A 27752-nucleotide genomic window follows, 5' to 3' on the forward strand; every position below is an offset into this window, starting at 1 on the left:
TAAGGAGAGTGATCACTTTAGATAAGCTATTACCAGCAGGAGAGTGGGATGGGAGGAGGTATTGTTTCATGGTCTCTGTGTATATAATGTCTTCTGCAGTTTCCACAGTATGCATCCGATGAAGCGAGCTGTAGCTCACGAAAGCTTATGCTCAAATAAAGTGGTTAGTCTCTAAGGTGCCACAAGTAAATCAGAGAGAGAGAGAGAGAGAGAGAATAGAGATAATTAATGTACTTAGACTTTTGTAAGACATTTGATTTGGTACTGCATGATATTTTGATTAAAACACTAGAAGATACAAAATTAACATGATGACACACATTACGTGGATTAAAACCTGGCTAAATGATAGGTTTCAAACTGTAATTGTAAACAGGGAATCATCATTCAGCCAGTGTGTTTCTAGTGAAGTCCTGCAGCGATCAGTACTTGGCCCCATGCTATTTAACATTATTATCAATGACTTGGAAGAAAAAATAAAATCACTGATAAAGTTTGCAGATGACTCAAAGACTGAGGGGGTGATATATAATGGAGACAACACATCAATGATGTAGAGCAATCTGGGTTCCTTGGTAAACTGTGTGTAATACATTTGATATGGCTGAGTGTAAAGCTATACATCTCAAAGCAAAGAATGTGGGACATACTTACAAGATGTAGGACTCTATCCTGGGAAGCCGTGACTCTGAATAAGACTTGGGGGTGGATCATAATCAGCTGAACATGAGCTCCTAGTGCAATGCTGTGACCAAATGGGCAAATGTGAACCTTGGATGTATTAACGGGGAAATAGGCACGAGTAGGAAGGTTATATTACCTCTGTATTTGGCACAGACGCATATGGTGGTCAGAGGAAATGCTACAAAGACACACTGAAAGCGTATCTTAAGAAAACTGATGTGGACATCACAAGCTGGGAAAAGCAAGCCACCAACCCACCGCAATGGCGCCATATCCTCCATCAGGCAGTGGCTCGCTTTGAGGAGAAGCGCCTTGTCCTCAAAGCTGAAAAGAGAGAGGGGAGGAAGGAAAAAGAAATAACTTTCTCCCAGCAGGCCGTTGGCCTGCCACAAAATGTCTGCACCTACTGCGGACAGATTTGCGGTTCCAGGATTGGACTCCTGAGTCATCTCAGGACTCATATGTAAATCCATGGTAGAGATCATCCTCAAATCAAGGGATCACCAATCAATCAATTTGGCACAGATGCAACCGCTGCTGGAATACTGGTGCTCACAATTCAAGAAGGTTGTTGGTACATTGGAGAGGGTTCAGAGAAGAGCCAAGAGAATGATTAAAGGATTAGAAAACATGGCTTGTAGTGACAGACTCAAACTAAACAGACTGAGGTCCTTAACATAAAGGTTAAGGGGTGACTGGATCACAGTTTCTAAATATCTACACTGGGAACAAAAATTTGATAATGGGCTCTTCAGACTAGCAGACATAGGACTAACAAGACTGAATGGCTGGAAGTTGCAGCTAAAGAAATTCAGATTGGAAATAAGGTGCAACATTGATTACCCTCACTGTTAAACTCATTTTTTTAGCCTGGTTTTTAGAAGAGGATGAAATTCAGCCTAGATGTTATAAAAACCCATTTGCTGCCCCCCTAAGCAATTTTAACAAAGGGTTATAGTGGATTCTCCATCACTGGCAATTTTTAAAATCAACATTAGATTTAGATATGTTCTATTTCAACAGGAATTAATTCAGGGCAGTTCTATGGCCTGTGTTACACATAGGCTTGGAAAGATTAGAAATGTATCAGTAAACATTGATTTCACCATACAAACAAAAACCTACGAAAAAATATTTCCATTGATAACTGAAATTTATAGATAAAAAAGTAAGAAAATGCTACTTGTGAACTTATTACAGTCCCATCTGAATGTATATAAAACATGCAATGAATACTGCATAAAACATATTTACAGCTCTGTTAAAACAGCCAGTTTATAAATCTTTAACTTTTTGAATCTCAAGTATATCGTCATTATATACCTATTGTGTGACACTCCCACCCCCAACCAGTAATTTCCCACAACTGTGAAAATTAACTCTATACAAATGGGGGGAGGGGATTCTTAAACACATCAATATTATCTGTCAAATTATTTTAAAAAATAAGTCAAATTCTGCCAAACCTCGCTGTGCAAGAGGTCAGACTAGATAATCACAGTGGTCCCTTCATAATCTATTAATCTATAATAAACAGAGTAAATCAGATGTCAGAGAATGAAAAGGATAATAGAAAAAAAGCATGTTTTTTAACCTCTTCCACATGTTACACTGCAATCCGTCCAGCCTCCATATTGCCAAAAATATTCTGGGTCCCCTACTTCATTCTCAAGGCTTCCTTCTTTACGTATAGTATATTCATACTTTATTCCCGGGTTATTTTCCTGAAAGAGTAGCTAAAAAAAAAATAGATGTGATTAAATTATGTACTGGCTGTGATTATATCACCCTGGCCCACATCTTCAAGAGTAGAGTTCAAAGTGTCTGCAGATATTTACAGGCACCCAACCTGGGAACATATGACTCTTGAAGGATGCCTGCCCTTGAGAAATGTATATATCAAACCCTCACTTGTGTACAGGTATGGGGAGGGAGTAGGTGCATTTAAATGTGGAGTGCACTAAAGCAAGCAAATACTTTTGCAAGCATACTTGTGAAAATTTGGGTCAGAGTATATGGTATCCTATCAACTACAAGACAAGACTATGCAAAATAACCAAACTGAGATAACTGAAAATGGACATTTTATTAACACCTATATTTATATGCAAATTTTATAAATGATAGTGTCCCAACCATATGGCAGCTGTTCCTTCTAGTAGCTCAGCAGATAGCAGCATATTTATCAAAACATTTCTTTAACATTGTTTTTTAACATGTCTCCTTAAATAAAGAGGAAAATTCTTAGCAGAAACAGGCAGTGAGCAAGTCAAATAAATTGTTCATTTACATTTGGCAGATAACAGAGGTGGGGAAGGAGTTAATCTTTAGGGGATAAAATACTGAAACAATTCCATAAAATGGTTTACTCCTACCTAACCAGGCAACATTGAACACTGACAGAAATCTTATTTCCCTGCTCTAAGTCCCCTCTCTGTGCACTGAACATGGATCATCCATTAAAATCACTTGGATACATCCTTCCCATAAATTCAAGATGTGGGAGTGGTGCACAAGTAGGTTCCATTCCTTCCTCCCTTCTTTTTCTATGGTCTTATGTTTAATATATATCTATGGCATACTAAGTAAACAGGAAAAAAAGAGCAGGATGGATACATTCAGAGAGACAGACAGCAAAAGGGAATACAAGTACCTTCCCCAAGGTAAATATTAGTTTGATATATTTAAAGCTAGACTGGATAAATCAACAGAACATATATCGTAGGAGCACTTTTAGGTAGCGGGGATTGAATGATTAAATAGGTCTTTCCCTCTCTGGATTTTTGGCCCCAGTTCATCAAGGTACTCAAGCACATAGCTAATTTTAAGTAGAGTAAATGGGAGTACTCATGTTCTTAATGGTAGGCATGTGCTTAAGTAACTATTGAATCAAGGCATTCAGTCATATGACTACATTCAATGCCAAACCAAGATAATGAAGGAATTTTTGTTGGAAAATTAATGGAGTGAGTTATAAAAGTAGAGTTATTTTTTCCTGCCTTGTTTTCAAAGCTCCAGATCATTCTGCTTCCAGCCAGTTATCAGCTTCTGCTGCTGATCCTTTACTGTACCTGTATCCACACTGACTCATTGGTGGGTCCAGATGCTGTCAGATTTTCGAGATCTCCTTTTCTCTCATATTGAAATGTTGTTCCTGCCACTTTGTATGCTCCATTCCACTGAATAATAAATCCCCCATTTAGGTAATACTTTTCTGGGTCTTCGCTCCGCACTGCGAGGAAATTTCCTGCTTCTGCCACTTCTACTACTCTTATGTCCCTTGCTCCTTTTGGAATCAGTTCAATGTCAACATAGCCTATGGAGACAAGACAGATTCATTTAAATGATTATTGTTACAATAGAAAGTGATTATGCATTACTTATCTTTTTAAAATACAAACATCAGCCACACTTGCAAATATGTAAGATGAGCATACTATCATACGGTTTAAGTTTCAGTGTCTCTTTTTAAATCTAGTTAACAGTGCCTTTCAATGCAAAGTTTTCCTAGGTTGCAAGAATCAATTAGAGGACAGGAATACGCTTATTATTTCGGCTATTAGAAGACATATTGAGATTCATTCTTCTCTGAAGTACATCAGAGTAAATCTAGAGGAACTCCATTGAGGACGGAATAGGTGGCAACATCTACCACATATACTGGGACATGGGTATACGTCAGCGGAGAAAATCTGTGGCAGTTGCATTACGTCATGATGCCTCCTATGGGGAAGGATTTTTGAAAGTTGCAGGGAATGTTATCAGCTGTCATCAGTGTATGAGAGAAGGGATACAGTGCTTTGGGCACTAGCCTGAGACTTGTGAGATCTGGATTCAAGTCCCTGTTGTACCATGAACTTCTTGTGTGACCTTGTGAAAGTCACTTAGCATCTCTGTCCCTTCGTTCTCCCTCTGTCAAATAGGGGCAACAACACTTTCCTGCCTCACAGGGGTGTTGTGAGGGTAAATCCATGAAAGACAGACACTCAGATACTGCAGTGATGGGGGGCCAAGTAGAGAGGTTTGTTTTCAGCCAACAACAGAAAGTCCAGTTTTTACTGACAGTACTCAAAATTGAGTGTGGTCATGTGCTGAAATAAGGCAAGTTTTACCAGTAAAACTTCCTAGTGTAGACCAGGATTTAGAATTAAATTCTGCTTGCCTTACTCACACAAATAGTCTTAATGGCCTCAGCAGGTCTACTCATGTGAGTTAGGCAAGCAGGATTTGGCTCTAAGCCATACTGAGCAATCTTTAATATCTATCTTAGGTGCTTATCTGACACCCATTACCATGGTATCGGAGCACTTCAGTCTCTAATGTATTTATCCTCGCAACACCTCTGTGAAGTATGGAAGTGCTACACAGTAAGTTTGGATTCAAGCTTCTTTAGAATAATGTTTGTTAAAATTAGTGTTAAAAATAAAAATTTAACAAAAATCTGTTAAGCAACAACTCAACAGATACAATTATTTGGGATGACCCTTCCAGTGTAGCTCAAAAACTTGGTTTTAAAGTATACTGGGACAGCTTGATGATGTATTTTTGCATTCTGATCTTTGCATTACATTCATTTTCTTTTGACCAGCTGAATTATCTCCTGATTTCCCACTGGGTTCTGCTAGGTTCTTTGGGTTTGGCTCCTCCTTCACTGGGAGCAGGCGAAAAGTGGTGCTTTCTTTCAAGCCCGCTTGCTCATGGTACCATATTGAGCAGATCTTCATAAAATAATCGTCCCGCTCCTTTTTTACATGCACCTGGTGAGCAGTGAAATAGTTCACTGCTGGCACAGGGTATCTGAACTAGCACTCCCTGAGATGAATGAGAATAACATAGAACATCCAGGGAACAGCTCAGGCATCCTCTATGGACCATTACATTATCCAGAGATCAACCCAGCCACACCCCTTCCTGCTACCTACATGGGGAAATGGGCTGCAAATGGGCAGATAAAACTGATGTACCTGGATCTATGGCCACCCAGGGAATGAATCCCCAAGTTTCCCTTTATCTAGGGCCTTGGTCTTCTGGCCCGCCATAGCACTTCTTCAAACTCTCCTCTGCTTCCCTCCAAACTGCTCTCCTTCAAACTGCTCTCTGCTCTAACACCAAACCACTCTGCTTCAACTCCTCCAACTGTCTGATTGAAGCAGGGGGTTTTTTTATCAGGTGACTGGCTTCAGGTGCTCTAATTAATCTATAGCAACCTCTCTTCCCTCTACGGGGAATAAGGCTCTCATCATCCTGGGGCTTACATATCTCCCCTCTATCACCCTCCTGCTGACCTCTGGGCCATGCCGTATCACATATTCTCCCCCCGCAACCCACGCTCAATGCCATGGGGTTGGGCTACTTGAGACCAGAGGCAGTGCTGTCGTGACAGGCCATCAGTGTTGCCGTGTTGGCTTCCGGCTCTATGCTGTACTCGGAAATGGAAGGGTTGCAGGGATAGGAACCGCCTAGTCACTCTTGCGTTCTTCTCCTTGTTTCTGTGCATCCACTGGAGCAGGGAATGGTCTGTCATGAGGGTAAACCGTCACCCCAGTAAGTAGTAGCGGAGAGTCTCCATGGCCCATTATACTGCCAGACATTCCTTTTCAATGATGGCATACTTTTGTTCCCTGGGGAGGAGTTTCCAGCTGAGGTACAGGATCGGGTGTTCCTCCTTCTCTACCATCTTTGAAAGGACGGCTCCTAGCCCTACCTCCGAGGCATCTGTAGGACGAATTCCTTCTCGAAGTCTGGGGCTATGATTACTGGATGACAGCAAAGGGTTCTCCTTAAATCTGCGAATGCTCCTTCTGCCGCATCAGTCCACTTTACTACCTTGGGGCCCCGGGCTTTTATCTGGTCAGTCAAGGGCCCTGCTCTTGTGGCAAAATGAGGGATGAATCTCCGATAGTACCCTACTATCCCTAGAAATGCTCTGACCCGCTTTTTTGCAGAATGGTCGAGACCAACCCTGTATTGCCTCCACTTTGTTCCATTGGGGTTTCACCAAGTCTCTCCCTACTACATGCCCGAGGTATCTGGCCTCAGCTAGCCCTATCATGCACTTGGGAGGGTTGGCAGTGAGGCCGGCCTTCCGCAGGGTGTCTAGCACCGCTTCTACTTTTCCTAGGTGCATTTCCCAGTCAGGGTTATGGATGACTATGTCTTCTAAATAGGCGGTGGCATACTTGGCATGGAGTCGCAGCAATTTGTCCAGTCTGGGGGTAATCTGCTGTAGTCTCCGCGGCCATATCGTAGTAGACCTTCTGGGCCTTCCCACACAGGAACGGGGCAAGGATACCAGACCACTGATCTTGGGGCCAGACCTCCCGCAGGCTGCTCTTTCAAAAGCCTGGAGGTATGCCTCCACATCATCCTCCCGTGTCATTTTCTGTAGGCAGTGGCTGGTCCGTATGGTCCGGGTCCCATCGCAGTTGCGATTCAGCTCCATAAGGGCCTTCATCTGGTTCACCAGCTCCTGCAGCAGGGCTCGGTCCTGGGCAGCCTGACTCATCAACAGATGATTAGTCTCTTGCTGTATCCGAGTTGCCTCCTGTTGGGTGGTTGCTTGGACCCAGGTAGCCTTCTGCTGGGCCGCAGTGGCTTGTATTAGGGCCTGGACCACATGGTCCATCTCAGGGATGGGATGGTTTTGGCTAACCCTGGTTTAAGTGCACAGCACGGCAATCCCACCCCGACACCACGTGTGGCAAATTGCCGGCACTACTATGAGGGGTCCCGCGCTTTCTCTTCTTGTGGGGGGCATTCAGGGCACCGTTTCTCACCCCTGAGAAACTCTGGGGTATTAACTGTCCCACTAGTATCCCAGAAAAGGGGAGTGGAGAGGGAGGAACCCGGGCCCACCCTCTACTCTGGGTCCCAGCCCAGGGGCCCTAGGGATAGCAGCAAATCACTTGAACTAGTGATTCCTTCCCCTGGGCTACTTCCCTCTTCAGCCCTTCAGCTTGTGGGGCTTCCTGCCCTCTCTCTGCTTGGGCCAGGTTTCTCCCAACCCCTTGTGTCTGTGAAGAACCTTTGCTCTGCAGAAGCCGGGTTTTCCTTTACCTAGGGTCTTGGTCTTCTGGCCTGCCACAGCACTTCTTCAAACTCTCCTCTGCTTCCCTCCAAACTGCTCTCCTTCAAACTGCTCTCTGCTCCAACACCAAACCACTCTGCTTCAACGCCTCCAACTGTCTGATTGAAGCAGGGGGGTTTTATCAGGTGACTGGCTTCAGGTGCTCTAATTGGCTTCAGGTGCTCTAATTAATTTATAGCAACCTCTCTTCCCTCTACAGGGAATAAGGCTCTCATCATCCTGGGGCTTACATATCTCCCCTCTATCACCTTCCTGATGCCCTCTGGCCATGCTGTATCACAATACCTTTTGCAAATGAGCTTGCTGGCTATTTATTATCTGCGTAATTTGCAGTGGAGGCTGTTGACATCCAACATCCAGGAGGCAAAACTGGTATTTTAATTGGTCAAGGTGCACTCAAAGCCATTTCACAGTACAGGCTAAAGAATCGTCTTTGATTCAAAACAGACTACGCAAAGCCTTCAGTGAGGAGTCTCCACTTGTAATTTGCCATTTAGATTACTCACCAACTTGAAATGAGAAGAATTTTTCAAGCCTCATTATTTGCAGAAACAGTCTCAGCAAGAAAAGAAGAAAAAAAAGCCCCTCTTTACCTAATCCTTCACTCTGATTGAACATCATCTTCACCGTCTGACAAGCAGATCCATCTCCTAGGCAAACTCCACATCGATCTTCAGTTGCATTGGAATTTATCTCATAATCACAGCCAACAGTCTAAAAGGAAAGACATTTTCAAAATAAATATTCTATCTATAATGAATTGCTCCAGACCTAACGTACCACTGACTCCGGTGTCAGCTTCTAATCAGCTGCTTCAGAAGGGGAAATGAACTGATTTCACTGAATACAACATATTTTATGTGCACACACTTAATACCAGAGACTGTCACATCTTATTTAAGTATAAAATCATGCACAGTGGACAAGAGTGACAGACATTATTTGCACTGTACATGCTATGAACCATGCAGTGGTTACAAGAAGTCATTATTTTAACAGAGACACACCTCTCAATTGACCTTCATTGCCCAGCATGTCCTGGATTCTTCTCTACTTTTGTATGGCATACAGATATCCCAGGTTTCCCAAGCAAGTGTTTTGCCCATTGGTCTAAAAAGTAGCAGTGTTAGTGTCCTAATTTTTATCTACTAACCTTTGCAAGTATATCACTAACATGAACATTTTTTGACAGACCTGAAAGACACACTCATTATAATGAATGCTTGGAACTTGTACGAACATTGGTACCCAATGGCAGTTTAATGCATATTTTGGGGATTCAGTTGTAGAAAATGCTGAGTTTATGCAAGCATGGCCACAGAACAGCTCTAGAAAGAATAGGTCAGATGCTGGTTTCTGCTTCAGATTCTTTGTGCCACTCAGGTGGTACGAAGGGACTGGATTCTGGCTGTAGCTGCCCAGCAGAGAAATCTGCTAATGGAGAATAGCTCACCTTACCTGATCACTCTTGTTTCAGTGTGTATGGTAAATCTTCCCACTGTATTTTCCACTGCATGCATCCAATGAAGTGAGCTGTAGCTCATGAAAGCTTATGCTCAAATCAATTGGTTAGTCTCTAAGGTGCCACAAGTCCTCCTTTTCTTTTTGCGGATACAGACTAACACGGCTGCTACTCTGAAACCTGCTAATAGAGAGGAATTCTCTGCTGGCATAAAGCTTTACACCAGTGAAGCCAGCCTCTGCACCTCCCCAACACAGAGGAGCATGTCAGAGGGCCTGGAGGTGAGGTATGGTGGAATTATGCCCAGCCAATCATCCATCCATATACGGTCCCTTAGGACCATATTCCAGTGACAGAAGGTAGAACAATCCAGTTTGCTTTAGATCACTTTGGGGTAGTGCAGGGCAGCTCACAGGTTCAAAAAGCTGGAACTTCTTTCTCTTGCACTGAGCAGAACTTGGATGCAGGAGAAAATCTGACCCTATGCGCCTCTAATGGCCATAAGAAAAGGATCCTAAAATATATTTAAATAGATTATCTCAGAAACAGAGGAAAGAATTTAGTACTAAAGAAAAGCCAGAATGTAAGATACGAAGGATGCAATGCTTTGGAAACATGGACTATTCAAAGACCTATATTAAGATATGACAGATGCTAAGGACCCATAGAGTATTCAAATGCTACTGTATCAAATTTATAAGTGTTATGTGTAAATTTATAGGCTGGCTAGTGATTGTAGCCTGGCTCAACAGATGAACTAAAGGATATTTCCTGCAGGAACTAAAGCCATTAGGGGTAACAAGTCTGTGGAATGTTCACCCTCTGTGGGAAATAGCACAGAGTAGTTTGATCTGGTTCAAGAAGTCTTGCAGACAAAGAACTGGAAACTGTATAAAGAGACAATCATGATCTGGGAGACAGGACACTCACAGTAGGTTCAAAAATTGATGTGAAACTGGGACCAAGACAGAGATCCTGAGGAAAGAACCTGCAGTACTTTAACCCCATGTGGAAGATGAATGACTGCATGATATGTTAGAGTTGCATATAAATAGTTTATTGTTTTCTAAGATAGGTTTTCTCTGTAACGTTTTTTATTCTGAATAAATCGTACTTTGCTTTATGAAAGCTGGCTGGTCACTGGTTAATCCTGTCAATGGTTAACAGTGGTGAACCTGAACCTGGTCAGACCTGCTGAATAATCACAATGAATTGTGGGTGTCTGAATCCCAAATCCCCTGTCTGGAGGGACTGGATTGTAAACTCCTGTTCTGAGAAAAGGTAATAGCTAGAGACCTGAGACCTTAGTGTGGTGCCCATCCAGAGGCCACAAAGGGGTCAAAGGTATAGTTATCTCAGGAACTGTGACTTAATGTAACATTTAACTTTAAACTTTTATTTTGTATAGACAATTACTTCTGAAGATGCAGAGCCTGCCACCTTAACTGTGGCACAGGGAATTTAAGATATTTGTTATTACCAGAGATTTAAAAAAGAACTGAATTTTACGTACCATTGTCACAAGTCATTTTAACAAATGTTAAAACATATCAATAGTGCTTCGCTACCACAGTCAGACGTAATCATTATAGAAGGGCTGGTGGCACGTAAAACAAGGATTCAACCTCTTTATGTATGAAGAATACAGTGTGTATCCTCCCCAAAATTACTGTACATCACTTCTCCTCTGGGCCCAAAATGAATTTTGGGGAGTCTGATAGCATGCAGAAAATTTCCATTTCTGGTCTCCTGAAGTTGAACTTTTTTTACATTCTTCCCCTCCTGTGAAAACCTGTGAATTACTCACCTTTCAGCCTGATTCGGGATGAAAGCTTTTTCATTTAAAAAAAAAAAATGAGAGGGAAAGATTTTTTTCTGGACAGCTCTAGGGGCTATTTTGAAAGAGGGCATCTTAGCTGAGAGCAACTTATTTTCTCAATCCCAATGAGAACATTGGGAGATGGCAGCCAATTTCAAAGGGCATGTCAACTTAGGGCACCTAAAACGCTCTCAATGCTGCCTGAACCATGCATTGCCATAACTTAATGTGTTTGGATTTCTTTAAAGACTAACCTTAACTCTGAATGTCCTTGGTTAATAATGTTTGTTTGGGAATTACTACAACATACCAGTAATATAGTTCACTCTATATTGCTGATATGTACTCTCAATCTTAATGTGGTTTTGCCTGGAAATATAAAGAGAACTACTATTGTAATATGGTTCTGTTCAAGACAGATTTTCAGACAGCAAATAAAATTTTGTAAGGATTAAAAAATCTGATTAACAGGCCAAATTCATCCCTGACATAACTAAACCAAGATCAATTTTACTTGACATAGTGGAGGCATTTTGCCCAATGTTGAAACTTATTCTGCATCTTGAAAAGCTAAACCTTAATTGTTCATTAAAATACTATCAGCTAGATTAATATAAAGGGAGTTTTCCATACCAATAGCTTCCATGGGTAAGCACAAATAGACAGTGCCATGCTCAAGAGCACTCATTTCTGTCTGGCCTACCTGCCTAGGCCATCATCCCTGTGGTATCTGAGCATCTGCAGTAGCACTGTCCTTTCACTCCTCAGAGTTTGTACACTCTGTTTAAGAGGGCCCCTTGAAAAACGATTAGTCATTTCACGTCATGAAATTCCAACACTGGGTTGCCAAAGGAGGCAAGAGAGAAAAGGTGCAACAATTTGTTTTCTATTCAAATTCTTCAGAAACGAAGGGCTACATTATGCCTTCCCCATAGGAGGAAGAGAGTATATAGGGTGCCATTCCCCCTCCCAGCAATAAAACGGCTCCTGGTGTGTTTTTGTGTGCAAGGGACAGAGGAGAGAGGCTAATTTCTGATCAGAGTCACCGTCACTGCCTGCCTACTGGGATGAATGTGCTAGAAGAAGTGCTTGCCGCGCCATTTAAAAAAGTGTAGCAAGAGTCACTTCACACCATGTTCCTCCCCAGCACTCAGAAGATATTATGCCTTACAGGGTTAATTCTTGGGGCTCCTCCTTCCTACCCTTGTGTGACTCAGCATCATGAAACCGTGCTCAGGCTCTGTGCCACATAGTCTGTCACTTTCTAGAAGCTCAACCACCAGGAGGCCCTGAAATGCTGATTGTAATTCAAGAAGATGGGATAAAGTTACAGAAAGTAAACTGCCTCCAACATGCTTTGATGATAGTAATGGTTTTAAATTATTTTTGTTAAGGTAGCTGGAGGCCTTCGACCAGGCCCCACCCACACATTAAAATGGATTATTGTAATGTTGATGTGTTATTTTCTCTCATTGTTCTACTCATGTAAAACACCCTTTCAGTTGTGGTACTAGCTAACTTCTCTAACACTATCTTGCTGTATGAGATTGTAACCGAGTTCACTCATCGCTAAGTGCCCCCTCATGGCCAGGTGTGGTATAGCAGCTCCCTTGAAGAGCTAGTGCCCCCTGCTGACAGTCACTCTGCTGCTGTGGCGATTTTTCTGTCAGAAACTCAGCTGGGCAGCCAGGTCACCATCTTAAGTCCACGATTTCTGGGGTCACAGTTTCCAAACTAAGAGTCCCGAGAATATCTTTAATACAAACAAAAATCCTTTCCCCTCTCTGGGGGCTCTTCCACAACCTGTTGTCCCCTTGCTGGGCTCAATAACTCTTGCAGTGGGCTTGTACACCCCCTTCTTGGGGGCCAGCAGGAGTACCCAGTCCCAGCCCCTACTCTGGGTTCCAGTCCTGGGCCTTGTACTGAACAACTAGTTCTGCTCCTCTACCTGTGCTGCAGTTTTCCCCAGGGCCACTTCCCACGCAACCTTTAAATACTCCTCCGGATCTCTGTCTCTTCCTTGCTTAATCAGGGTTCCTCTCAGGCCTCCTTGCATGGAGATATTTTCCCAGTCTCTTCCCTCTTTCATCAGGGTCTCACCCAGGCCTTGAGAGCTTTCCTTACTCTCTCATCTTACAGCCTGTCTCTCCCTCCAGCCCTTTCCCCAGTTGGTCCTTATCACCATTCAGGCCTGGCTCTTGTTCCCATTACTGCAGCCAGCTTCTCCTCTTTATGGGGAATTGCTTGATCCTGCTCAAGTAGGGCTTAGTCTGTAATCAGGGTTGGCTTAGCCCCAGGCTCTCCAGTCCAGAGGCAAGCTATAGGGATATTGTGTTCCCTTTTGTTCTGTTTTTTATTTTTATTTCGATCTAGCACTAGCTACCATCAGATAATCAGAGAATCATAGATGTGTAGGACTAGAGAGATCTCATTAGGTCATCTAGCCAAGTCTCTGCACTAAGGCAGGACTATGTAATAACTAGACCATTGCTGCCAGGAGTTTATCTAACCTGTTCTTAAAAACCTCCTATGATGGAGATTTCACAAACTCCCTAGGCAATTTATTCCAGTGCTTAACCACCCTGACAGTTAGGAAGTTTTTCCTAATGTCCAACCTAAATCTTCCTTGCTGCAATTTAAGCCCATTGCTATTTGTCCTATCCTCAGATTAGCGAGAACACTTTTTCACTCTCCTCCTTGTAACAACCTTTCAACCTTTCAACAACCTTGAAAACTGTTATGTCCCCCCTCAGTCTTCTCTTCTCCAGGGTAAACAAACCCAGTTTTTTCAATCATCCGTCATAGGTCATGTTTTCTGGACCTTTAATCATTTTTGTTGCTCTTCTCTGGACTTTCTCCAATTTGTCCACATCTTTCCTGAAATGTGGCGCCTAGAACTGGACACAATACTCCATCTGAGGCTTTATAATCTACAGCTTCCTGATAAGATGATCCATCTGTCAAATTAATCTAGACGGAGAGGGACTTTCCCTCAAATTTTCCTCTGGCCCTTAATGTCTAGAAACACCTTTCCTCCAGGCACCAACTATTAAAAGAGCCATTATAGTATTTGCAGTAGTTGTGCCGTGGCAGTGGAAAGTCCCAGATTGAATAATTATGTTAGACTATTAGGCTTGGTCCACTCTACTGAGTTAGATTGACGTAAGGCAGCTTACATCGATCTAATTATGTCACTGTACACACTACAGTCTTGCTCCCACCAATGTAAGTGCCCTACTACACCGACATAATTACTCCACCTCCACAAGAGGCATAAGGCTTATGTCAGTGTTGTTAAGGTAACACAGTGTCTGTGTAGGCACTGCATTACTTACATGGGCTGTTGGCTGTCATTCTTGTCAATTTCAGGACTCCATGCTGGAGCCCTGAAATTGACAAAGCCCAGCTGTCCCTGGGTTGGGTGGGGGTCTCCAGCTGCTACCTGGGCTGCCCGCTTAAAGCTAGGCTGTACCTGCCTACTCCCCACTTCCAGCCAGGCTACTGCCCGGAGGCTTCCAGCTCCCCGCCAACTGCCCAGGAGCTACCTGGACTCCAGGCATGGCATTTGCAGCCAGGAGCCCAGCTTGCAGTGGGGAGAGGGGAGCTGAGAGCCCGGGGGACAGCCAGGCGCCCAGTGGGGAGCTGGGTGTGGAACTGAAAAGCTCAGGTTCTCAGCCCCATCCACTGCCCCTCTTCAGTCAATGGAAGCGCTTCTGGTGAGGACGCGCACCATCGATAAAAGGAGGTTAGTGTGGACATGAATCACCGCAGTAATTACAGCGGTGGTTGTAAGCAGACCCAACATAGGTTGACTTTTTTAATGTAGACATGCCCTTAGACAGACAAGGTGGGTGAGGTAGTATCTTTTATTGGACCAACTTCTGTTGGTGAAAGAGAGAAGTTTTTGAACAACACAGAGCTCTTCTTCAAGTCTGGGAAAGGTATTCCATATCACAGCTAAATACAAGGTGGAACAGATTGTTTAGCATAAGTAGTTAACACACATTGTAAGAGACCTTTTAAGATGAAGTGGCCAGTTAACACCTCTGCAGTCACAGGACAAAAAGGCATAAGTGTGTTACAGATTGTTTCAATAAGCCATAAATCCAGTGTCTTTCTTAAAACCATGATTTTTAGTGTCTAGCAAAGTTATGAATTTGTGAAAAGTGTTTGCCCCCGGATGTTAGGGTGTTTTTGTCTTTTATCCATTTTCTGTGCGAGTTCATTCAAGAGCATAGTGTTTGTCTCGTTTTACCCACATAATTGTTATTGGGGCATTTAGTGTATTGGGTGGGGTACACCACATGTTGTGACCCATGGATCTTGAAAGGCGTGCGGTGAAGGGTATTGATCACAGAAGCAGTGTTTGCAGGTTTTGAATCTGTTACGGCAGCGTCTAGTGCCACTTTGAGTTACTGGGTACTGGTCTGTGGGGATCCTGTTTCTGATGATGAGCTTGGCAAGGCTGGGGGGCTCTTTGAAGGTCTCAGAATACGTGTTAACTACTTATGCTAAACAATCTGGTGCACCTTGTATTTAGCTGTGATATGGAGTACTTTTCCCACACCTGAGAAAGAGCTCGGGGATAGCTCAAAAGCTTGTCTCTTTCACCAACAGAAGTTGGTCCCATAAAAGATATTACCTCACTCACCTTGTCTCTCTAGTATCATGGGACCAACATGGTTACACCAACATGGCAAACAAGTATATTAAACTATGTCTGTGATACCTTGACATTAAATGACTAACAGGCATCTTTAATTTATGCTGTGCAAAACAAGGTTTGTGTCAAGAAGCTCCGCAGTAACCTTGGCTTCTCTTTCTCTCTTTGGAGAAGATTAAATTTTTTTTAAAAAAAGCAAAAATTCTCTTCACTGCTATTTAAGGCCTTTTAACACAAAAATACCTTAGCATTCAGAGTGCCAGGCTTAAGTTTATGAGCAGTGCAATGTGTTGCAGAGAGATACGCAAATGCAGTGGGTAGCTCACGACCCCACTCTTGCCTCCCTGCATTATAGTTGTTCTGTCAAAGGTAGTGCTAATAAGGTGTAGGAAGAGCTTAGATACCACAATGATAAGCCAAGTATTGCCCTTATCCTCTGAGGTGCTGAGAACTTACGACTACAACTGGAAGCAAAGGGAGTGGAGGACGCTCAGTACTTCATATTTAGCACACCTTCAATAGATAAAGTTGGACCATGCACCTAAGTCTATCAGAGGACATATTTATTGCATTCTAGGCACCTTGAATAACTAACTATCTGTTCAAGGTTAGCCAAATCAAAGTTACCAAGTTTACCAGGCTGGGACCAGATTTTACATTTTGCAGGCAATGCCATGTGTTCCAAAGTTTTATTTACTGTTCAAAACTGAAGCAAAAAAATTTGAGATTTCCTGCTACACGATATTTTTTTTTAATTTATAATTTCAGGTTAATTGGAATGTTTTGTTTTATAAAAAGAAAACATTTCATTCCAATTTTGACTTTCAAAAAATTCATAATATAATATAATTTATTTTAAACATTAAAATGAACATTTATTTCAAAGAGGAAAATGGAAATGTTCCTCTCTGAAAAGTTTATTGAAACATTCATATTTCTTTTGAAACCAACTTTTGTCAAAAGCTGCCCATTTCACAAAATGTTTCATTTTTGAGGAATCAGCATTTTCTGACATTCCATCCAAATATTTCCAAGCAGCCCTAATTGCTATTCATTGTAAATTGAGTGGCTAACCAACAGTTCTGCAGAAAAGGACCTGGGGATTACAGTGGATGAGAAGCTGGATATGAGTCAGCAGTGTGCCCTAGTTGCCAAGAAGGCCAACGGCTTATTGGGCAGTATTAGTAGGAGCATTGCCAGCAGATTTAAGGCCCGGCTTGACAAAGCCTTGGCTGGGATGATTTAGTTGTTGTTGGTCCTGCTTTGAGCAGGGGATTGGACTAGATGACTTCCTGAGGTCCCTTCCAACCTTAATATTCTATGATTCTACCGGGAACACGTTTCTTGTTTCGCTGTTTCAGCTGCTGCTGCCCAGAAAGGATGTATACAACTCCTGCTTTTTAATCAGTGGTTCAAAATCAGACATCACTGTCAGCTATTGTAACACTAATGGAGTCCCTGTGCCTTCTCAGTTATCATACTAGGAGCCCACATTCCAGTTTCCCCCGTCACTGAAAATGCAGTTCATAGCTCCAGATAGTTATTCCAAAGTGGTCAATCTTCTGTCTCTCATTAAATAAAACCTTCATTTTAGTCTCCTCTTCCTATGCCCCACCCAAATTCTGCCAGACTGATATCTTCATGATGGCTTTGGACATTTCAGCTATTAAAGGTACAACTTCCTTTATAGCTGCCACTAGGCTGCCATGTTATAACTGCTGCACTCCAAGTTAGCTCAGTTGGTGGCATAAGTTTACATGCATGCAGCATGCCATATTCACCAGAATAAGAGGAAGTGTTTGCACCAAAAAGCTTGATAACAGACGTTCCAAGACAGTGCAATATATTAGACCAACTTTAAATTAGTAGTTCCCAGGCCATGTTTTACTTTCCCCAGAGAGTATCAGAGCACTTCCTTTTATTTTTGTCATTAATCACTTTTATTTCTAAATCCTTCATCCTGTCTTTTAGCTGCTGTCCTCATGTTTTCGATCAAAAAAAAGAACAGATAAAAGCCAAATTTTCTAAAATAACTTAATTTCGTGCCTGAAATTTTGTGCCCAAAATTTTGTGCCCACCATTGATTGTGGCAGGAAATTTTGAGGTCAGGCCCAGGTTATTAAAAAATTTAAAAAACCCACCACACAATACACTAGTAATTATGTTCAGCTCCTGGCACACTCTTGCTTCCCTTTGCAGTACTTGGCCAGTGCAAAGTGGGACTTAAAACTACCTAGGACAGGCATCTAAGAGTTCTCCCACACTAGTGGAATCCTTGGTTAGCTCTATGCCACCCAATGTAAGTGGTGTACCAAAGGTTGGCAAAGATTACCAGAAGGTTCTGTGCTCCAACAATCCCTCATCTGGCAGAGCAGTGCTTTGAGGGCCATAACAAATTGGCATAATTCCAAGCAGCCCTTCAAGCTTCGCTAAATTCCATGGCTAAGCAAACTAGCTCTCAGCCAGCCCCAGCAAAAGGGATGAGGACAAAGAGTTGCATGAAGTCCGCCTTGTCCCTCAAGTGCTACTTTTACACACCTCAGGGTTCAGCCCTTGATGTTTAATATCACTGTTTTATTACTTGCCTCACCACATGGCATAACATGTATGTAATCAGATATATATGTGACTGTAATCTGAAAGCCTTTCTACAGGAAGGAAAAACAATTGATGTCCTGCTGCTCAGTGTTTAAAAGGAAAACAGCCTGGAGTGTTTTCCTTTTGTTTCCTGCTGCCATTTCCACAAGACGAGACCTGGATGTCTGCCTGGCAGCAGAAGGCCAAAATGAAAAATCCCTTCTTTAGTTGAGATGTGGTCACAAAAACTAACTGAATTTTAACATTGCTTGGGCGGTACATTGTGCCTTTAAAGCTTCTCCTTTCACTTGTGTCTCCTACTGCTACTCCAACAAGGAACTCATGATCCAGTCATCGTGGCTACAGTATTGTCCTGAATGGAGAAAGAGACATATCCTGATGTGTCTATTTATCTCGTTACATATTTAGCCTGGGTTGAACTGATGTCTTATTGGACTGTCAGTGGAAGGGTAAAATGTGGGGGCAGTAGCATTAAAGAACTGTGTTGCTATAGTAAGATTGAAACATGCGACCTGATGTCTGACAAGTTAAAACTGAAAACAGAACAACAAACCAAAAACAAAGCCTACTTTCCTTTTCCATTCCACACAGTATTATTATTCTCCAACACGATGGTATTAATAATTCATCTATGGTAGCAATGCCTTTTTATTACTATTAATAAATATTTATGTTATGGTAGCACCCAGACGTTCCAATAAGGATCAGAGCCCATTGTGATATGCACTTTCATAACAACATAAACACTTGCCTACCTCACAGGGGTGTTGTGAGGATTAAAAATTGTGAAGTGTTTTGACATCTAGTGATGAAAAGCACTATGTACAAGTTATGTTTCATAATAAAACATAACTTGTACATAGTGCTTTTCATCATTAGATATCAAAACACTTCACAATATTATCAGCATCATCCACTCATTTGTCAACTCCTCATATAAGCATTTATGTCTTCAAACCTGCCCTTACACTTAAGATGTCCTCCTTGAACAGATGTCTTCCGTCAGATTTCACCTTAAGACCCACCTCTGCTGTGATGCCTGCCAGAAACCAGACAATAAATAATAGCTTGGGTGGAAGTTGGGGAAAATTGGCACTTTTTTTCCCATAGTTACACTTAGAAAAAATGGCAAACGTATCTCACAATTGTATACATTTGACCATGTCCCCCTACCGCCAGCCTTCACACACTTTTCTTTGTGGATTATAAACTGCATGGAGCAGGCTTCCCAATGCTTATAGGAGAAGTTGACAAATGAGTGGATGATGCTGGCAATACTGTTTTGGAATCAGCACGAACAGATTACTGACATCACATTTACATGGCTTCACTGGGAGCAGCTGCATGAGCGGCACTTTAGAAAAATCAGTCACATATGGGCATGCTGGATAAACAGTGTGTATCGGGAATTGTTAGTGAATTGCTGTGATACTAGCACCAACGCTGGTGTGCGTTTGTTTTGCCTTTGTACTAGATACTGACCCTGGCAAGGTTACTGTAAGAGAATTCAACATATTTTTCAAATGTAGATGACTAAATGTAGGCATCTAAATCCATGTTTAGGCATCTAGATAAAAGTGATTTCCATGGGAGTTGTGTATTCACAGTAAAATCAGATAAGTTTCATTTAGGTGCCTAATATATGGATGTAGGAGTGGGAGAAGGCAGCCCCTTCATGGGGTGCCTTGCTGCAGCAGGCCACAGCATAATCTGCTTCAGTTTCCCCTTTCTTTTGGGGTACACACACTCTTTCAGACTATACATAGCCCTTTGCAGGTTTAATTTATTACTAAAGGATCCAGAACCACCATCCAGAATTCCCAAGTCCAGTCCAAACAGCACATTCACTCTTTCAAGCCCCAATAGTCCATCAACACATCAAGTACAGCTCCAGCATCTCTCACCGTGCTGCAACTCTCAAGTATGGCATCCAGCACACCTCACCTCAGCTGCTGTAGCTGGGGTGCTTTTCCACCCGGTTTCATTCTCAAGTCTGGCTCTAGTTCTCGCCTGGTGAACTCACTCTCCATCAATCATTCCCCTGCTTTCAGCTCTCTATGGTCCTCTAGCTTCAGCTCCCCATCTCAGAGAGCCAGCAGGCATCCTGCTGCTACTCTCAGCCCTACCTGGCTGTGGCTCTTTGGCCTGGGGACGGACCTCCCGACCACCTTCCTCTTTCACCAGCCTGATCTGGCTCCACTGCTCAACTAGGAAACTCTCATTGCTCCCTCCTTCAGTGGCATCCTCTCCTTGCAGCTCTCAGCCCAGCTCTGCTCTTCTTCTGAGTTCTCTCCATTGTCAAGACTCCAGACTCTCTCCCTTGCCTTTGGGCTGTTTCTCATTTACAGCTCTCTGGGGCCACGCCACCCTCCTCATTACACCAAAACTAGGGCACACCTGGAGTGGAACAGTTAACCTATTACAAAGTCCTTGGCCTTAGGTACCTACATTTGAAAACACTGGCCTTGGCCTTTAGCCTTGTGCCTCAATACACACCAAATACACATGGGTAACAGATACAACATCACAGAGTACCTTGCCACTGTTACCTCTTATTATTTTGGCCAAAAGAAAATAAACCAGAAGCATTTCTGTGAGAAATTCAGTTCCTAAAATGTATTTCAGTACCTAAAATGTCTGATTAAAAACTTGAGTAGAGCTTGATCGGGGCTTACTATTTACCTGTAATGTTTAAGGACTCCTTTTTCAAGTTAGCAACCACAATATTCATCTATTATTACAGTACCAGAATTAGCTGTGTAGAAATAATTAAGTGTATTTTCTAATTCACTTGCCAAGAACCATACAATATGTACTGCATTCACTTGGACAGAACTAACACTGTGCTAAATTATTCTGAGAGATGTTTGAAAAGGTTTTTTCCCCAAGTGGGTATGCTGTGTACACATTTTATATAAAAGTATGCTACCATTCAGAGAAGAGGCCTACTTTAGTTACCTATTAATCATTTCTTCTAGTCCTTTGGACTGCCAGATTACATTGTTCATCACATGATCCTGGCTTCGATTCATTCTGTTTGTTGGATGAACTGAAACTATAGCCTGAATGTAAATGGACTGCCAGCTTTATTCACGATAGCACAAGTACACTAATTTAAAAACAACCTTGATTCTCCTTAATTGTTTATGATAATACATATTGTTGAAAGGAGAAAAATTGTTCTTGTTAACGTCTGAGGATAGGACAAGAAGCAATGAGCTTAAATTGAAATAAGAGAGGTTCAGGCTGGATATTAAGAAAAACTTCCTGTCACGGTGGTTAACCACTGAAATAAATTGTCCAGGGAGGTTGTGGAGTCTCCATCATTGGAGATTTTTAAGAGCAGGTTAGACTATATGGTCTAGATAATACTTAGTCCTGCCATGAGTGCAGGAGACTGGACTAGATGACCTCTTGAGGTCCCTTCCAGTCCTATGATTCTATGACTAATACCTACAAAATGGCCCTTGAAAACAATCATATACATGAACAATTCAGAACTTCATTGGTTCATGTACCATCCTCTGAAAAAAATTGATGTTTGAAGTATGTGAAAAATGGCCAAAGCTTTTATGGTGGGTCCCATGCTTTTCCTTTGTGTGATGGGTCAGGTCACTGCCTCTTGCCCCTATTCTTGGGCTTCCTGCCCTCTCTTCCCTTGGGCAGGGTTTCTCTCCATCCTCTGCACCTGAGGAGTCCCTCTGCTCTGCTTGAGCAGGGTTTCCCTTCCCCTGGTACTCTAGTCAACAAGAGTACTCCTCCAAACCACAGTCCCTCTCCTTCCCTCCTGCCAGCTGACTGAAGCTGGGTTTTATATATTAGGTCTCTGGAAAGGCCTTAATTGGCTCCAGGTGGTCTAATTAACCTGTAGTAACCTCTCCTCAGTCCACAGGGAATAAGGCTCTGATCATCCTTGGGCTCATATACCTCCCATCCATCACTCTCCTGATGCATCACAAGTACCATATGCACATTTTTACTGTTTATACACATTTATTTTAGGCCTTAATAGACTTAAGTATTGAATTTGCCTGGCTGACATCTGCCTGGGGGAAATTAGACAAGATGGTAGTTTGGAGGGGAAGTCTGAGTTGGAGGGTTGGAGGATAGGAAGTTAAGAGCGGATTGGGAATTTTAAAACAAAACAAGTTTTTCATCAGAAATGTGTCAAAACTGAAATTTTGTGAGAACCTGTTGGTTTGGATTAGGAAATGTTTCTTAGGTGCAGGATGGAATTTCTGGTCAAAACCAGAGACATCAGAATACCCTGGTGGTCAGCACAGTCACCTGGGATGTGGGAAACTCACATTCAAGTCCCTGAAGAAGAGTTCTGTGTACACTGAAAGCTTGTGTCTCTGGTCCAATAAAAGCTATTACCTCACCCATCTAGTCCCTTCTCTGTCTCATTCAGTTGAGTGTGCAGACTAGACTGATCGTGACTACTCTGGGAAAGGTGGGCCTCTCTTGCTGTGTTGTTGTGAAAATGTTGAGTGGTCTCCCTTTTATCTGGATGCACAAAGGGAATTTTTTTGAAATTACAAGAAGTTTCACAAGATGGGAAAACAGAATCCATCTCAGCACTAATGAAGTTAGACTGAGAGTAGGGATTCTGGATGGAGTGAAGGGGGGATTCCCGTGGTGTCTGCAGGAGTGTAAGTATAAAAAAAGGCGAGGAAGGGCTCTGGAGGTATGTGGGGCGGGGGGGGAAGAAGGGCAGAGAGGGCTCTAGTGTGTGTGTTGGGGGGGAAGCAGGGAGGGCTCTGGTGGTGGGGGTGGAGAGGAGAAGCACAGGGGGGGCTCTGCTGGTGTGTGTGTGTGTGTGTGGGGGGGAAGTAGGGAGGGCTCCAGTGGTGTGGAGGGGAGGAGGAGGACAGGGAGGGCTCCGGTGGGGTGTGTGTGTGGGGAGGAGGACAGGGAGGGCTCCGGTGGTGTGGGGGGGGAGGAGGAGGACAGGGAGGGCTACGGTGGGGTGAGTGTGTGTGTGTGTGTGTGCGCGCGCGAGAGAGAGTGTGTGTGTGTGAGAGAGAGAACAGGGAGGCTCTGGTGGTGTGGGGAGAGAAGGACAGGGAGGGCTCTGGTGGTGTGGGGGGGGGGAGTAGGGAGGGCTCTGGTGGCGTGGGGCGGGGGGAGTAGGGAGGGCTCTGGTGGCGTGGGGCGGGGGGAGTAGGGAGGGCTCTGGTGGCGTGGGGCGGGAGAAGGAGGACTACGGTGGTGGTGCGGGGAGGGGGAAAGCAGGGGAGGTGGGCAGGGGAGGACAGGTGTGTGTGTGTGAGAAGGGAGGGCTCGGGTTGGGTGGGGAGAAGCAGGGGAGTTCCGGTGGTGTATGGGGGGAGGAGGAAGGGTAGGGAGGGCTCTGGCGGTGTGTGGGGGAGGAGAAAGAATGGGAGGGCTCTAGTGTGTGAGGGGGAGCGGGAAAGCAGCGGGGGCTCTGGTGTGTGTGTGAGGGGGAGCGGGAAAGCAGCGGGGGCTCTGGTGTGTGTGGGGGGAGAAGGGTAGGGAGGGCTCTGGAGTGTGTTGGAGGAAGGAGGAAAGGCAGGGAGGGCTCTGCTGGTGCTGGGCTGTGTGCGTGTGGAAAAGAAAGGCAGAGTGGGTTCAGAGGGGAGAGGCAGAGTGGTAATGAGCCTTGACTGGAATTTCATGGCATATTCAACTGCAACTCACCGTGCTTGAGGGCTTCAGGTTTCTGAATCTCCTCCAGTTTCCTTTGAACGAGGGTGCTTTGCTAGTCCCACTGCAATCTCTGGCCTCTCTGGGAAGTCTTTTCTGCTGGTCTCCTCCCCCTCAGACTCACAACTCCTTCCTCATAATTAAGGGATTCCACAGCCCCCTTCCACGGGGTTGTGACATGATTTAAGCAGGCTTCCCTGGCCCACCAGAATCCGGGTTCCAGTCCCATTGCACAGAGCCTCCTTTGGTCCCTGAACTCACAACTCTTTCCTCTTGGGGAAAGAATTCCACAGCCCTCCTTCTTGATTCAGGAAGGCTCCCCAGCCCACCTGTCTCCCTTCTGGTTCCTATCTCAGGGAGCCTCTCTTCTGACTCAATGTTCCCCTGCAATTCTGCCCTCTTGGCGGTCTGTCCTCTCCCTTTTAATCTTCCTGTAAGCTACAACAGCTGGATTTTATCATTCTAAGGAGGCAGCTACCTGATTAACATCTGGATCCCATTCCTCTGTTAGCCTGCTGCTCTCCCCACCCCCTTTCTTTTTGAAAGGTTTTATCATGGAATAGGGGTTGGCTTGCTCCAGGCCCCCCTGTCCCTTCAAGGAGACACAGTAACCTTTTGCCACAGACCACTTCTCACATGCTCATGTACCACAGTTTGGGAATCTCTGATCTACATGGCAGAGCTTGCTTTCAGCAGAGATGCATCAATTCATCCTCACTGATTTAAATGCATTTTTAAAAAACCTGCTTTGTATAAAATAGATATACATTTGTAGTGATGTGTGAACTGCCAAAGCTTGTGGGATTCAATATGAATAAATATTCAAAAGCCTGAAGTTTAGTCATCCTAATCTCAATCCCTTTGGTTTAGAAATCAGAGTGAAACTCTCATGAGATGAGTGCTCTTATAAAATTGCAGATACTATTGGAGCTGGATCAAATATACCACGAAAATAGCCCTCTTAATTCAGTATTCTGCCTCTCTTAGATCATTCCTGCCTGAAGCCAAGAAGCATAGAGATGAGCAAAAATTAGGGTGACCACATATCCCATTTTGGCTGGCACTGTCCCTTTTTTAAGCCCTGACCTGGATGCCCTGACTTTTTTTTTGGGGGGGGGGGGGTGAAAGTGGGCATGTGTCCCACTTGCTTTTGCTAACTTGATCAGTTGGCAAGAGCAAATGGGACAAATGCCCACTTTTGTCAAAAAAGTAGGGTGTGGAGAAACATACTGGGGAGGTGGGGGGCAAGTGGCAATGCCAGCCCCATGCAGGGGGGGAGGCAGGGCTTGAGCGATCAGTGACGCCAGCCCCAGCCTTTGGGAAATATGGTCATTCTAACTAGCGTGTGTGTCACTGCTTGCTCAAGCCTTGCTAGCCCCCGGTGTGAGGAGGTGGGCTCAGGCAAGCGACTTCGGCCAGCCCTGTGCCAGGGGACGGAGGCTTGGGCCAGCCCTGTGTGGTGTTCCGTTTTCCCTTTGGGAAACATGGTCACCGAAGCAAAAATATACATTTGAAAAATTTACCAAACATGTTCATATCTTAAAAGGTTTGTTTCAGTATATCTTCAAGTATGACTATTCATAGCAGTTTCCCCTGCCCGTCCCAGCTCCCACTGAAGCCAAGGGGAATATTTTCACTGACTTCAATGGGAGTTGGATCAGGAACTCCAGCTTATCCAAAGAATTCACTAGTTCAACTGTAGGTACTGTATAAAAAATTAAGAATTAACCATTTTGTTGCTGTTCTTTGATGCACCAACAATTCCACTGGAAAGTTAGATCTTCGGAGTGGACACATAGCAAGTACATGACTTGATATTCAGGTGGTTAAAGTATGCAGCTATCAAATGGCCCTCCAGGAAGATGATAAATTAATTTCTACCAGCAACTAACTAAGTGTTTTCTAGGAATCACAGTCCTGCTTTTGCTCCCAATGTCATCAGTGGTCAAATTTCCTTTGGGTGTCAACAGGAACAGGCTCTGAACCTCATATTTTCAAAAAAATAAAACTATAGATAAAGCTATTCCATACCACAAAAACATACTCCAATGCATTGCTATCCTATTGGAAAACAAACCATCGACTATGGGATTTCCTTATCTTATAACTATGTAACCATAACCCAATATTGCAGGAACTGCATGTATTTTCAGAACACACACAGAATGTTGTGAATGCTGGGCACGCTCTAGGTGTAGTAAGGGTGACCAGACAGTAAGTATGAAAAATCGGGACAGGGGGTGGGGAGGTAATTGGCGCCTATATAACACAAAGCCCCAAATATCGGGACTGTCCCTATAAAATCAGGACATCTGGTCACCCTAGGTGTAGTGGAGAATTATGTCAAAAGAGTAATGTTGTTATAATTAAAATACACATTGTTACATGTACTCTCATTTGTTTGCTTTGGTTACGTACAGTAAATTTCATGCAGATTCACTGCTTCTAAGTCTGAATGTCCTTCTGTATGTGATTAAATATTACAAGTACAATGGATTTAATTCTAAGCCGATGAAGAACATGTGGTTTCATAAAATTAGGATCACGTTTTCAAAATGTAGCTGTATGAAATGGTTATATCTAATTGTGGCCCCAAAACCATATAATCCTCTGTGAAAACAATATCGCCATAGGAATAGAGCAAATAGACATTCTTTAATTGGTTCTGATAACAAAAAAAACGACGACAACCAGGCCAATCTGTTCTGTAGAAAGGGTCAAAGTTATTCTAATATCCATTTAGAAAAGCAGTTCCCCTTTAACTTGTTTCTACTATAATTTAAAATACAATGAAATCAAATGCCCCGGGCTGGCATCTTCTTAAATAAGTTGGTAAACAGTTTCCCCTGATAATACAGTCCCATGAAATTTTAGAGAAGGAAACATACAAACATACCCAATACCTTACACATGCCATTAATACAGATATCTCGGATGTTTCTGCCTTCAAAGCAAGGAGTACCATCACTAACTGCATCCAGCATTTTCTCTGAAAACTGGCCATCTACAGGACGGCAGTGGAGCTCACAAGGATTAGCTGAAGGAAAAAAACAAACACACTTTCTCACTGTAGCAATTATAATATGTAGTAACCAAAGTTCTGAAGTAAAATATGCAGAACTCTGACAATCTGTGGTACATCAAGGAATTTGCAAGATGAAACACATGGAGAATATCTCACATCTCAAAAAAGTGTATGAGTCAGCTATGGGCTTGAAAATATTTAAAATGAATTTAGTACTCATGAAAAATATCAAATTGACAGTTCCACTGCTGAACAACAGTGGCTATTGTACTTCAGATTTGATCTAAGGCCCCAGTCAAGAAAGCTTCAACTTCCAGCCATTGGATCATGTTATACCTTTCTCTGCTTGATTGAAGAGCCCATTATTAAATATTTGTTCTCCACGGAGATACTTATAGACTGATCAAGTCACTCCTTAATCTTCACTTTATTAAACTACATAGATTGAGCTTCTTAAAACATAATTTCTAATCCTTTAATCATCCTCATGGCTCTTCTTGGAACATGCTGAAGTTTATAAAATTTCTTGAATTGTGCACTCCAGAACTAGGGTGACCAGATGTCCTGATTTTATAGGGACACCCCCGATTTTTGGAGCTTTTTCTTACACAGGCACTTATTACCCCCCCAACCCCGTGTCCCGATTGTTCACACTTGCTGTCTGGTCACCCTATCCAGAACTGAACACAGTCCAGTGCCAAATACAGAGGTAAAATAATCTCTCTATTCCTACTTGAGGTTCCCCTG

At 43.3% G+C, this 27752-nt stretch overlaps 1 protein-coding gene across 1 annotated transcript in view; it reads right to left on the reverse strand.

Annotated features, from left to right (window-relative positions):
* ADAMTS12 (ADAM metallopeptidase with thrombospondin type 1 motif 12) overlaps positions 1 to 27752 on the reverse strand; it is a 322164-nt gene that overhangs the window by 75127 nt on the left and 219285 nt on the right. Inside the window, exons 13-16 of the mRNA XM_077816238.1 lie at positions 26884 to 27017; positions 8365 to 8485; positions 3756 to 4000; positions 2279 to 2420 (exon numbers count right to left, since the gene is read on the reverse strand). Coding sequence (XP_077672364.1) covers positions 2279 to 2420; positions 3756 to 4000; positions 8365 to 8485; positions 26884 to 27017 — 642 coding nt within the window. The remainder of the gene's footprint in view (positions 1 to 2278; positions 2421 to 3755; positions 4001 to 8364; positions 8486 to 26883; positions 27018 to 27752) is intronic.

This window comes from Eretmochelys imbricata, chromosome 5 (genome assembly GCF_965152235.1).
Source record: "Eretmochelys imbricata isolate rEreImb1 chromosome 5, rEreImb1.hap1, whole genome shotgun sequence".
NCBI lineage: Eukaryota > Metazoa > Chordata > Testudines > Cheloniidae > Eretmochelys > Eretmochelys imbricata.